The sequence below is a fragment of the Clupea harengus genome, chromosome 4, assembly GCF_900700415.2.
Source record: "Clupea harengus chromosome 4, Ch_v2.0.2, whole genome shotgun sequence".
NCBI lineage: Eukaryota > Metazoa > Chordata > Actinopteri > Clupeiformes > Clupeidae > Clupea > Clupea harengus.
In genome coordinates, this window is record NC_045155.1 from 14,037,283 (window position 1) to 14,052,282 (window position 15,000).

General features: G+C 49.2%; 1 protein-coding gene across 7 annotated transcripts in view; it reads right to left on the reverse strand.

Annotated features, from left to right (window-relative positions):
• LOC105898929 (ERC protein 2) overlaps positions 1-15,000 on the reverse strand; it is a 222,030-nt gene that overhangs the window by 133,412 nt on the left and 73,618 nt on the right. For all 7 annotated transcript variants that reach the window (XM_031566335.2, XM_042707645.1, XM_042707644.1 and 4 more), the window contains one exon: positions 12,520-12,687. In XM_031566335.2, the coding sequence (XP_031422195.1) occupies positions 12,520-12,687 (168 nt within the window). The remainder of the gene's footprint in view (positions 1-12,519; positions 12,688-15,000) is intronic.

Here is a 15,000-nt window from a genome sequence, read left to right on the forward strand (position 1 = left end):
CAATGCACCCAAAACCATATATTACAATATTACACACCTTACGCACACAACAGATATTGTTAACATACATACATAACAAACTTAACAAGAAATACTGCACTCTCTCCCGCTCTTGTGAGGCAACCATGAGTCAGAATCCATTCCAGTGCGAAGCTGTCTCATAGTGTCATAAAAAGCCTTCCTCTTTTCCTTAGCTCATTTGGTTCAAAGGCAGCAAGGTGTAGGCCTATAGTCTTGTCAAGTGGGGAATTTATTTCATGTTTTATTTCATATTTCACGTTTGCATTCCAATCCAAATGCAAAACACTAATTGCTCTTTAGGCGACCTCTTACCTAAGCTAAGCATGCATTAATAGTTAATTAAACATTACAATGATGTTTGTGTGTGGATATGAGAGAACTCTGATAGCTAAAGTACCTAGCGGGTATCAGAGGCAGCAAGCACTGCAAATATCCTCACAGTCGCCTGGCATCAGTAGCTTCATACAGCCTCAGACCAGAGGCTTGGAGATGCAGACAGCCACATAATGAAAACAGACAGAGGACATCCGCAACTAACCTGCCTGCACAACTCTGCCTGCTCCATGCTCACCGGTCAAACAAGAGTGAGTACAAAGACAGCCTCTCACACGGGAACCTAGCCCCCTGCAACCTCCCTGCTAGGAAGCCCAAATTGAATAAATCCCGCTGATTAAGTAGAACAAGAGCCCTCACAAACACATAACATGACCCCTCTGTTTGCTTCGCAGGAACCCAACACCAGCGGACAGCAGCACTTTTAGCACCACGGAGGAGCCAGCAGAGGGGAGCTGGGCGAGCCGTGAAGGTCAAAGCCCGCTAGGCCAGAAAGGTGAAGGTGGGGGGGGGCTCTCTGGCTAGATCCACAGAACCAGAGAATAGGGAGAGACGGCATCAGGGAAAAAAAGAAAAAAAGAGGGAGAGAAGGGGAAGAGCATAGGGCTTGAAATGGCTGGCGTTAGCCTGGCTGTAGGATGGAAGGAAGGAGAGAGAGAGAGAAAGAGAGCAGGAGTGAAGAAGGAGAGCCAGGGTGTGTTGATGCAGCCATGCCAAAAACAACTCTCTCTGGAGGGCAGGCCGCAGCGAGCCACCAGGGAACAGACCCCCGCAACCACACACACAGTAAACACACTAAATGCTAATGCCGCCTCTGTGTGTGTGTGTGTGTGTGTGTGAGTGTGTATGTGTGTGTGTGTGTGTGCGTGTGCGTGTGCGTGTGCACATGTGTGTTTGTATGTGTGTGTGTTTGTATGTGTGTGTGTGTGTTTGTGTGTCTGTGTGTGTATGTGCATGTGTGTGTATGTTAGTGTGTGTGTTTGTGTATATGTCTATTTGTGTGTGTGTGTGTGTGTGTGTATGTGAGTGTGTATGGGTATGTGTGTATGTGTGCACGCAAAGGTGTTTGCACAAACGCATGAGACTGAGCTGAATGCCCGAGTCAAGCGCACACGTCAAACAAGAGATGCGCTTGTGAGCCAAGGATGTCCTTGGTAACCATGCAAGTTGACCAAATGCACCTAATAAATAAACCCTAGGCCATTATTAAAGAGGGCACTGTTTGTAAATCACAGGCCATTAGAATGCCTTTGATCATTTTCAAGTTGACGTCCAGTCTCATCACATTTCAATCTCGAGATTAAGACCAGGCATCGCAAGTACATAAATATTATCAATTTATGTATCTTTAATGATTAAAAGGTTACATGGTTTCTAAATAGATTATAAATAATGAAGGGACCTCTTTGTAAATGTTTATGTGCAATTCATAAACCCTGATAGATCACCAAGGGTTCCCAGATGGTTTTAAACACCGGAAGGATGACACACACACACACACACACACACACACACACACACACACACACACACACAAACACACACGCATTCACACAAACACACACAAACTATGTCATCCCCGACTGGCTCATTTCAAATGAAATACGAATTGAAAAGAAAGCCACAATGTTTGAAAAAGAATAACTCACTGACTCCCCCCACAAACCAGCGACCGCAGCTTGGTCGCGTCTTTTTCCAAATAAAGAAGGCAAACAAATAAATAAATAAGGGCGCACGTCACCATGCATTGGTCACAGTTGCGCGACGCCGAGGCCGAACAGATCCCGCTCTGTTCCCGTCTAATTTGCCCTCCACCAACACGTGAACTTACTGACCTGATTGAGGTTACGTTTTATTTTTTTGGGTATAAAAAAGGAAGAAAAAAAAAGAGAGAGAGAGAGAAAATAAAGAGCTTCTGGTTGTAGTGCCCCATTCCTGGAGAGGAGGATGATGATGTCACGAGGATGCCAAAAAGTGGCTTGTCTGTCATAAATAAGAGTTGACATCTCAGGCAGCTCAGTAGAGTGTAGAGACGGGCTCAGGGGGGGGGATGCTGGAGCAGCACTGACTGACTGGGGTGGAGGGAGCAGTCAGGAGCAGCCTGGGCTCTCCTCTCACACTGCAAGAGTCTTTGTGTTTGTGCCTCCTGCCACCCTGAGGGGAGACTGAGGCTATATGGGGCATGCTCTGCCTTAAGCCAAGGCCTTCACTCTGTCAGTGAACAACATGAAGGATTTAAATCCTCTCTTTCTCTCTCTCTCACACACTCTGGCTCTATCTCACTCTATCTATGTCTGTTGGTCTGCACGTCTCTCTCTCTCTCTCTCTCTCTCTCTCTCTCTCTCTCTCTCTCTCTATCACTTTCCATTTCTTCATCTGTCTCTCTTTCTCCCAAAAGCGATTCTGGGGCCCGTACTTAAGTAACTCCCATTCAAAGCTGCAGCGTGGTGATTAGAGCACTTTGCTGAAACCGAACGGCTTTAGCAGAGCCACCATCAGGTACTTCAGAGGGGGCTCCTGCAGCCTAATCACTCCACACGCTCCACTCTGGTCCCGACAGGACAGGAGAGCCGAGGACAGGAGAGCGGAGGAGAGGGTAGCTCTCCTGATGACAGAAGCAGAGCCGGGAGCCACGCAGAGGCCAGCCAGAGGCCACCGGAGCAATCAGCAGCGTCCCCATTTAGGCTCTCGTCTGGGCCCCTCCAACATCAGGGCTAATGGACACAAGACATCCAGGATTGAAACCAGAGAGGTTGCTTCTTGGGATGCTCACCCTTACCTATGCACACACACACACACATACATACACAAACAAAAAACATTCTGTTTTCCCAGCAGAATCAGACCAACCCACACCCTTTGTACTTACAAGAGACAGTTGCATATGCATACACTCCCTCACACACAATTCAGGGACACATACACAAACAAAGACTAAGAAGAAGAGAGAAAGAGAGAAAGAGAGAGAGAGAGAGACAAAGAGAGAGATAGAGAGAGAAAGAGAGAGCGAGAGAGAGAGAGAGAGAGAGAGAGAGAGAGAGCCCTGGCCTAGTTGGGGTAAGGGTAAGGGCTGGGGGTTGGAACAGTGAGTGGGGGACATTCCCAGAAAGCCCTTAACCTCTGGAGCAGAGCCGCCCAGAGCAGTGGCTGTAATCACACACTCATCTGCGGTCGGAATGATACTGCTGATGAGCAGACCCAGCAGAGACTGAAAAAAGAGGGGTAGATATATGAAGATAGATGGAAAGAGGGAGAGAGAGAGGGAGAGAGAGAGAGAGAGAGAGAGAGCGAGAGAGAGAGATTTGAGACGGTGGAGACAGAGATGAATGTAGGATGCAAGAATGCAGAAAAAAGTGACAAGGAGAGAGAGGAGACGAGAGGACAGAAGAGAGAGACGCAGAGACAGGAAACAGAGAGATGGCAGAAGAGTCAACAGACACAGAGATATTGAGAAGGCAAACCGACAGGAAGAGAGAGACAGAGAGGAGAGAGAGAGAGAGAGAGAGAATGAGCAAGTGAGAGACAGACAGAGAGACGGAGGAGAGAGCAAAAGCGAGAGAAGGAGAGAGAGAGAGAGAGAGAGTCCTGCGTGAGCTGCGAGCGATTAAGGGCTCAGTTAAGGCCGGGCCCAATCCCTTCTGACGGGAGCGTGTTAGCGCTGCAACCCAACACCACAGAGCCTACAGCCGCAGATCATCACTGCAGCATCCCCTGCCCGCCACACACACACGCTTGCACGCACACATACATACACACACACAGCCTTATCCCTGTATCTTACACACACACATAAACACACACACACACACAAGTCCGAAAAAACTCTAAAACACACATAAAAACCCTACACACAATTCCATCCCAACACAGCCTAAAGCCCATCCTCACACAGCTTCACACACTTCAGAAACCGTACGTACAGCATACAAAGACATACACAGACAACCAGCTGAGCTACCACTCAATACCAAAAACGAAAACTACTCCGAAAATAGCCTTCGTTCCAAAACACGGCCTCAAAGCACTCTCACATGGTGAAGTCACAGATGCTGTCAGACCGCGTTATATACCAAACCTTCATACAGCCTGGCCCACCAGATCCACAAAGACCTTCTACCGCCTGGACAACTCACCCCTAGAGTCTCTAAACTCTGCTCAAAGACTCTCGAAACTCATCTCAGGAAGTCTTTGAAGTCCGTGGCTCCCAACCAAAGGGTCCTAAGAGCACTTATAGCGCAGCGCTGCCATGCACACATCACCCTCTGACAGTTATGGAAATGTTCACCTGACACCACCCTAACAAAGACTTTATCTCCCAGGGAGGCCTACATCTGCAAACACCATCCCATTCCCTCAAAAATACAAAACACTTTTCTGTACGCAAAAAAACAAAGTCCTCGAAAATCTCCATTTAAAACTTTCCATAGGGACCCTCAATTCCCCCCACCCACCCCCAACCTTTCTACACTACTAAAAACCCACACAGAAAACCATTCCCTCATCCTGATGTGAACTTTAGCCGTCCTCAGCTAGCTCCTCAGCTAGCGCCAGGGCTCCACAGCAGTAACCCTTCCACCCTGACACAGCACAGATGCGCTGGCCTGGCCTGGCCTGGCCTCCGCGGGCTGCTGCTACGAGCACCTCTCAGCACTCTGGCGCCCGACTCAGGGTGGCTGACAGAGGGCCGAGCTCCACGCAGAGATAAGGGGGGTTTACACAACCTCCACACCGGCCAATGTCCACACAAGCCCTCCTTATTGTCCTGTTGCATCTTCCAGGCCAGCAACAGCTATTACAACAGAAGGCGGTTCTGCACGCTAAATCATTGTTATTGCTGACCATCAGGGGGTGGATGGGAACAAGGAGAGGTGGCAAGATTTGTAGACTCCCATGAACAACACCCCCACCCACCCTATACACACACACTCTTTCAAACTTTCTAGATCTCTCTCTCTCTCTTACGCCACATAACACATAACACAACCCCCCCCCCCCCCCCCCCCCCCACACACACACACACACACACACACGCAGAACACATGCATTCTCTCTCGAGCTCTTTTCTAAACACACACAATCGCAGACACACAGACTCTCACATATAAACCACAGACAGTCAGTCAGACAGTCAGTCAGACAGACAGTCATTGGCCTGTGCAGGCAGACGCATCCCTGTAAGCTGTGAGTGTTCCTTGTGGCACGCTTCAGAGACAAAGGCCCTTCCTGGGCCTCCACAGGAAGCTGATACATCACGACCCATCCAGCCCCCCGCACTAAATCAGAACCAATTAGGCCTTCATATAAAACATCCTCATTACAGGCTTTTAAAGAACTGCCTCTCCACTGACTCACCACTGTAATGGAGGATCAAAGAAACACCTGGCCTCAGTGCACACACACACACACACACACACACACACACACTCACGCACGCACACGCACACGCACGCACACACACACACACACACACGCACGCACACACACACAAACACACACAGGCACAAACCCACCCACTCACCACTCAGACACACACACACACACAAACACACACACACACACAAACCTCAAACACACATACCTACAATGAGTAACTGTACACACTACATAAACAGTGACTACCTCCCCCATCTTCACACACAGACAGGCATAGTCACTCACTGACACACAGACACACAGACACACACACACACACACACACACACACTCACAAACAGACACACCTTGTCCCATCCCCCTGGCTGTGAGTATTCCTTTGAACTTCGTGGGAGGCTGAAGCTGCAAATCATGCTCTTATCGGCCTTTTTGTGAGAGCTTCTTCCATGTTTGTGAGTTTTACGAGAGGTCACTCCGAGGGCCCTTGTGAGCGAGCGAGTGTGTCGAGGAAGGTCAGGGACCCGTTCTCCTCTCACACATCTCCTCGGCAATATCCTCGGGAGGGCGCTGATGAGACACACCCCCTGGGTTAACGATGAAGACGCTCCATCATTCAAGTCTCCCCCCCCCCCCGCCACTACATTTTCTTACACACACGACCCGAAACCCGTTCCGGGCCAGAGACATGATTTAAAGTAGACTTCAAGGAGGCTCTGCCACATGCAGGCGGCCTCACCACAAAAACAGCACTCAAAAAAATAAATCTAAAAAAAAAAAAAAAACAGCATCCTTATGTTTTGTGGAAAAACTTCAGAATCCCCAAAATATGGGGTACTTACAACAGATTAAATTACATCCAAATTCTCTGTCCCACAGCAGAAGAGAACATATGCTTTTCAACTGTGTGTGTTTCTTCTCTCTCTCTCTCTCTCCCTCTCGCTCTCCAAGCTATATACATTTTCCTCTCCGCTTGTGCAGTGGCTGTGTACTTGCCAGCAGATCCAGAGCATGGAGACACTTTCTTTTAACAGTGCAGCTGCCTCCATCGCGGGCCAGGGCCCCCGCAAGAAGAAGGTTCTGGTCTGGTCTGGTCCGCAGCACAGCGCAGTGCTGTACTGTGTGCTGCACACGATCCTCCTGTGTGTGTGTGTGTGTGTGTGTGTGTGTGTGTGTGTGTGTGTGTGTGTGTGTGTGTGCATCAAGGCATATGCCAAGTCCTGTTCACACGAAAGAGTCAAGGACAGACGCTCAATAAAAACAGATGATAAGATATGTTCCGTTTGGATCTCTCTCTCTCTTTCTTTCTCCCTCTGTCTCTCGTAATTTCTCTTGTTCTCTGGACCAGGCGCTCAGGCCCCTGTGCAACACACACCAGCACTGCAGCGGGGCGGTGCGCAGACGGAAACCTGCGACTTATCAACCCAACATCCTCCTCTGATGTATCTGCGAGTCTTAGATCATTGATTTTGAACCAATTTGTTTTCCTTTCACATTGCTCATGCTCGCTGTAAGGCTTGCTGTATGGGTGCTGCTTCCTATTACACTTCAGCAATGCTGACAGTCTTCTGGGCCTGCTGTGTGTGCGTGTGTGTGCGTGTATGTGTGTGTGTGTGTGTGTGTGTGTGTGTGTGTGTGTGTGTGTGTGTGTGTGTGTGTTGTGAGCGAAGGCGGAGATGGTCAAACAATAACTCTGCTCTCTCGTTCTCATTACTCATTGCATTGCGACTGCGACCTACGCAACCTTCGCTCTCAGATGATACCAGGATCAGCCCAGTTGTGTCTGTCTTCATTTACCTTGATTTGGATTTGGAAATGAGGCTTATTTAGAGTCTGGACGTGGAACATATTTCATTAAAAACGCTGGGACAGAAGTATGTATTATCCCCCCGGTGAGTGTCAGTAATTCCTAGGAACAACAATATGGATGTGCGTCACAAGGGAGGGCCGCAGACAGACTCTGACCCGTGTTGGATGTTGGAGACCCCCACCGACCCCCCCCCCCCCTTGGACTCCCCTGTCCTCCCAAGCGAGTGACAGATGTTGAGGAGGGGGTGGCCTTGCAACTGCCTGCGCAGAAACATGGCATGGGCAAACTGTCTTTTTTCCGTCTCAGGGGCGACCAATTCTGACGGATGGATCCCGGGGCTCGCGGAGGAGGAAAAACACCTCGCCCCTGCGGGCTTCTCTCCGGGCCGCCCCGCCGGAACAGCCCCACCAGTAAGTTATAGCCCCGCGAGGACCCCCCGAGGGAAAACAGGAAGTGTGGAAAACCAATCAGAGCGCAAGGGCCCTTTTCCGATGCGCCGCGCGATATTTAGTCGGTGACAAATGGAGTGGAACCAAAGTGAAATATTTCCTAGAGCTGGGGTCAGGCTTTCCCCCTGGTGTTACCGGTTTGTCTTTGGGCTTTGCAGGCGCTTGAATAATGCCTTTAAAAATGCACTGGGGTAGCAGGCCGGACATTGAGCAGTGAATCTCCACACACACAGAGACAGACGCACGCACACACACACACACACACACACGCACACACACACACACACACACACACACACACACACACACAAACACACACACACAAACACACACACACGCACACACACACACACACACACACACACACACAAACACACACACACAAACACTCACACACACACTCACACACGCACACACACACACACGCACACACAGCAGATGTGGAGCCTCAAAAAGCTCTGCTGTCTCTCGAGCAGCTCCTGCCGGTCTGGTTGCGGCGTGGAACGCTCACGGGGCGAAGATGGTGAGGCTTTCGGTCAGGCCCTCCAGGCAGAGGAAAAACATCCCCTCTCTGCCTTTCGGCCACCAGGTAATGCCTTGATCTTTCAGCAGACGGGCTCCAGCAAATCCATTACGCCTGTTATGCATCCCTTCAGAGCGCTCCGAGCACCAAGGCATGCAGAAATCATTTAGATGGCATGGAGATTTCTCCAGTGTGTGTGTGTGTGTGTGTGTGTGTGTGTGTGTGTGAGAGTGTGTGTGTTGTGTGTGTGTGTGTGTGTGTGTGTGTGTGTGTGTGTGTGTGTGTGTGTGTATATGTGTGTGTGTGTGTGTGTGTGTGTGTGTGTGTGTGTGTGTAGGTGTGTGTGTGTGTGTGTGTGTGTGTGTGTGTGTGTGTTGGGGGCCTGTGGAGTTTGTCAGAGAAACTTTGGAGTTTTTTTTCCACTTAAACTCTGTGTTTCAGCCTCTATCGCTGTCTCGTGCCTCACCCTCTCTCTCAGTTTTTCTCTATCTCTATTTCTCTCTCTCTCCGTTTCATTTTCTCTCGATTTTTCGCTTGCTTGCTCTGTGTCTCTATTCAGCACAGAAGTGATAATGATGTGCCCACACAATCACAGCACCATCCTCACACACACACACACACACACACACACACACACAGACACACCGAAACACACAAACACAGTGGGTGTATTTTGAGCAACGGGAACAGAGCGTAGCATCTTCATTAGCACTTAAAAGAGATATGAAACTCTTTCATCGCTTGTTTCCATGGTGAACAGCCGTCTGGATCTGACTGAACTGAACTGCAGGCTGCAGTCAGTTAGTCAACCCTGAAACAGACATTACACCCGGTAATGGAAACTCTCTAGTGGAGCTACGGCAATAGAGATTTCAGGGGGAATTCTGGAGAAGAGGGGCTGGGGAGTGTGTGTGTGTGTGTGGGGGGTGGGGGGTGAATGGGGTCAAGGTCAAAACACTCCGTACCCCCCAAGCACACACACACGTACACCACATCAGACACAGATGTACTCTCCCTCACTCTCTCACCCACACACGTACATACACATACACACACACACACACACACACACACACACACACACACACACACACACACACACACACAGGCATACATACACATGTACACACAGGTCTCCCATGATATTTGAAGTGAAGAGTGAAGAGGAAGTCCAGCAAATTACAGACGAGACGGACGCAGGGAGGGGGGAGCTGAGGAGGAGGTCTGTTCACACGCTTCTACGGTATATTACACGCACACACACACACACACACACACACACACACACACACACACACACACACACACACACACACAAGACTACGGCGCGAACATCAGGGCTGACACAGAAATATTATACATAGAGGCCCTGAGAGAGAACCAAAATAGTTATGGCAGTATCAGGTAACTTATCACATATACCGACACATACACACAGTATGCTAGTTTTAAGGAGGTGACAACAGCACTGTAAACTTCAAAATGACAGCGGGAGACATGGAGGGTAAGAGTCACACAGAGAGAGAGAGAGAGATGGAGAGAGACAGTGAGAAAACAGAGAAAAAAATATATAACAGTTATATTTAACTTAACACACGTACATACATTATACAGTATATGTCTTACATAAGACATTTGTATGCAACAAGCGGACACTTTAACAACACTGTCCAAAGACAGCAGAAGTGGAATGCAATGTATGATTACACACAGGCATTACATAACTCATGCTAACCACGCGCATTCAACATAAGGACAGTATATACGTACAACTCGATTTAAAGAGGTGACACGTAAATGGTATGGCAGCACGGGTCAAAAGTGCACAAGTACGCTTAAACCGCCGTACATACGATACCGTACATGTGGGACCACACTGGAATGACTTGCAGTACGGTTTGGCCAATCCAAATTATACCTCATAAATTATATACAGTAAATGGAGCTCGTTAGACGCCCACTGTGGGGCAAAGCCCATCGGCAAAGGAGGCAATTAGGCAGGGGAGGCAGGCAGAGGACACATGAAACACCGCTAAAGGTCATCTCTGCTCCAAGCAGCGCAGAGAGACTGACCTGGGACCTGTTCCTAAAGGCCAGAGTTATAAAAGGCAAGGCCTCTCTGTCATTAAACACCCCTGGAGGTCCAGCCAGCTCAGGGTCCATCTGTGAAGGGCAGCGTGCCCACACTGGAAACTCTGTCATCATCAAAGGGCCGGTGGGTCCATCTGGTTTGGGAACAGACCTTTATCAAGACAGGCAGCAAGACTGAGAGCATCCTGAGGCAAAAGGCCAATAAACACGGAGGTCCAACTGACCCACAAACGGCTCCATACTGGTGACATTAAGAGAGTTAAAAAGCAAAAAACAGGTAGTCACGGCACTGGGTGGTCCGGCTGACCTGGGAACAGCTCTTAAAGGCTGCAGCGGACTAATCATGCCGGAGGAGAACAGCGTGGAGGCGAAAGACACGACAGGATTTAACTGAGCAGCAGTGGGAAAAAAAGACCATATAGATGAAAAGACGGACAGAAAGGGGAGATAAATAACATAAACAATAGAGGGAGAGAGATAAACAAGGAAGATGGAAAAGTGGAGAGAAAGAACGAAGATCAAGAAGATGATGAACAAAAAAAATGACAAGTTTGAAAGAGACAGTGGAAGGTAGAGCACTGTAGAAAAAGAAAGGAGAAGAGAGAGACAGATAGAAGGAACGAAGGAGGAGGATCTCTCTTTCCTGTGTGTGTGTGTGTGTGTGTGTGTGTGTGTGTGTGTGTGTGTGTGTGTGTGTGTTTGGGGCTCTGGAAAGAGCCATGGGAACGAGTGGAAACTTCCCCCCGCAGGTGAGAGTGCGTCAGCACCGAGTTAACCTTATAAAAGTCATTAAGGGCCTGCCGGGGCCACAGGAGGGCCCACAGTCCCAAACACAAACACACACACACACACAGACACAGACACAGACACAGACACAGACACAGACACACACACACACACACACACACGCACACACACACACACACACACACACAGACTGAGAGACTGTGGGGATGACATATCTGATGCCGGTGCTCATTAGGTCTCATTAAAGGCCGCTCTTTTCCCCGGGCCGTTTAATCAGGGCCTCTAATCGAATCATCAGGACGCAGATTAGGCCCTTTAAGGATGAGTGGACATCGCCAGAGCACATTACAGATCTGCTAGCAATGAGCAATGAGGAGCCTGGGTGCATGTGTGAGAGGCTGCATCGATTTGTGTATGTGTGTGTGTGTGGTTGTGTTTTGTATATGACTGCAGAATGGGTGTGTATGTATGATAATTTCTCCCAGTGAGTGCATGAGTTTATGCGAGTTATGTGTGTGCGTGTGTGTGTGAAGGAGAGAAAGGGTGTGTGTGTGTGTGTGTGTGTTTATGTATATTTGGGTGAGCATGTGTGCCAAGGGATCTGTTTGTGACTGAGTGAGTGAGTGAGTGTGTGAATATGCACGCCTCCCCATTTCCATGTCCGCACCTATATAATGTGCGTCTGATAGCTAACATGCCCGTTTCATAGGCAAATCGAATACCTTCTTGTGTCTGGTTTACATTTTGATAATGGAGCATATTAAATGAGACAGGCCAGCTTCCAGAGGCTCTGCAGCCCAGAGCGGGACCCAGGAGAAGGCTGCCTAGGCCAGGAAACGTCTGGGCATCTCTCCAGCTCCACCCAGAGTGCTCCAGAACAGGCCGTCCAGACCAGACCAGACACACACCAGACCAGTCCTCAGTCCTAACTCAGCACAGACCAGCAGACTGAGGACTGAGAACGCATGGATGGACTACCCACACCGTGCAGCAAGGACAGCACAAACGAGACATCCCACAAGTCCAGCACACAAAACAATCAGGGGCTTAATTGTTGGAGAGATCAAATGGCGGGGGAAAAAAACCCAGGCCAAACCGAGGCCAAATCCATGCCAAACCGAGGCTACATCTAGGCCACACTGGGGCTAAATCCATGTCAGAGGAGCGGGCCGTACCTTCTTCTGGAGGACGTTGACCTTTCGCTCCTTGACGTCCAGCATGTCCTTCATGTCCCGGATCTCTCCGCTCAGAGTGCCTTTCTCCTCCGTCAGCTCCTGCAGCTGCTTGCTCTTCTTGTTCAGGAAGGTCTCCTTCTCCTCCAGACGCAACCGGAGAGCATCCACCTAAGAGAGTGTGGGGGGGGGGGGGGGGGGGGGTAAGAAGGAGCGAGGAGAGAAAGGGTAAGAGAAAGGAGAACAGAGGAGTATTTTTCAACAACTAAAAATTATGGCAATTTAATCATTCTCTTTACAGTAACCAGAGCTGCTTTAATTCCTTTAAAACCAAGCTTCCATTGTGCAGGGTCGTTTTTTTCTGGAAAGTATCTGTCACGACAATAAGCACAACACACTCTGTGGTGTTGCTCGGCACGGTGTTTTGTGTTGACATTCAACATGCCTCCCAGCTCCAATATGAAAGCAGCTTGGGTTTTTTTTCCAGGAATTTTTCTGAGGTTGTTTAATCAAAAGATAGACATGACACTGGGGGGATGTGTTTCAGAGTTACAAAAAATTACTAAATTAAGAAGTAATAACACACACAACCCAAATATCCCTTTTTCTCTCTTTGGCTCTCTCTTTCACACACATACACACACACATACACACACACACACACACACACACACACACACACACACACACAGACACACACACTCACAGGCTGTTAAGCTCTTTTCTGTTACTTGAGGTCTTGTGGACTAATTGAGTTTCCAGGTTTGGTTTCCATGGTGCTAGTATTGGGTAACACACAGCGGGGTGAACCCAGATGAACTCCAAAGGTGTCAGAGAGCTCGTTATCAAGGCCCCTTAACGAGCCACCAGAGGACATGGATAAACACACATGTACACACACACACACACACACACACACACACACACACACACACACACACACACACACACAGTCCTTGATCACTGACACACACTTTTCTCATAACTTTAAAAAGTGGTTGCTGACACACACACACACACACACACACACACACACACACATTTAAAGAACCCACTGATGGAAGCACGTGGCATTCTGAAACGACTTCAAAGACGGGCTCACAGGGGGTCAACAGGCCCCACGCTTGCTGCCGACAAAACGAGACGCAGAACAGAAAACACACCGCCAACTAACCTGCAGGCCTGTCCGCCAGGATCACTCTCCCCCTTTAATCAGCCTCACCCATATCAACCCCTGCGCGGATCCAATGCCTCGCTCCCCGAGGTGGGGATTATGACTAATAGTCCTGCTGGCCTGCTGCAACTGTGCATTCTCAAATAACTGATCTTGTCTTAATCTGGACAAATGCGCTGCATACTGTACAACGCAAAAAAAAATTATGCGACAAGCATACTTAATGCGATGAGTATGCGCAGAGTGAAGGCGCGGGGGCTCTGCCTGCATTGCACCACTGCAGAACGTGCTGGGGGAGACCGAGACCTTATGCGACGGAACAAGTGCATGCCGTCAGGTTTTTGTTCGTGGTGCGCTACTGTATGTGTTATAGAATGTGTTAAGGTGCAAGTTACAAGTGAACAGTGTTGTGCAAGTGAAAAGTCTCTCTCTCGCTCTGTGTGTGGTGTGTGTAGTGTGTGTGTGCGTGTGTATGTCAGGAGGGAGGCAAACACACCCATGTACTGCAGGAAGAGAAGCCCTTTACAGTAGTATTACAGGATGGCCTGGACCTGCATGGCTGAGATGGGAAAGTATTTATCTCATATTGCTGTTCTGGCTGCAGCCCAATCCCTAATACTGAGCAGAACTATGTGGATATGTGTGTGTGTGTGTGTGTGTGTGTGTGTGTGTGTGTGTGTGTGTGTGTGTGTGTGTGTGTGTGACTGGATATGTGTGTGCATGGGAGTGTGTGTGTGTGTGTGTGTGTGTGTGTGTGAGTGAGAGAGAGAAAGAGAGAGAGAGAGAGAGGGAACGGAGCTTCACATCTCTCTCTCCACTCACCCTCTCCCTCTCTCTTTCTCCCTCTCTGGCAGACCGCAGTGCCAGTGACACTCATAATCCTCCATCACTTGGCACAGAGTAATTTATACGGAATTTGTCGGGCGCTTAGCAGGAAATCGCTGCTGTCCTACCTCGGCTAATTCATTAACCTTTGAAACTGTGCCGCTTCACAAGTACTACCTCTTACAAAGGAGTTACAATGTGCCTGAAACAGGATCAGATGAGAGAGGGGGGAGAACCAGGGAAAGAGCACGGGAGAGATGGACGCAGAGAGGGGCAAGAGGGAGAGAGAGAAAGAGAGAGAAGGAGCAACAGAGGAGGAGAAGAAAGAGAACAAGTAACAGTGAGAGAAAACCCACAATGTTCCATTTTTAAAACTCAAGCCTCCGTGCTTCCCCCCCCCCCCCCCCCCCCCCCCCCCCCCCCATCCTTCCCAGAGACTCTTGTCGAGCGTGTGTACTTAACAAAACCGAGCGAAACACAACAAA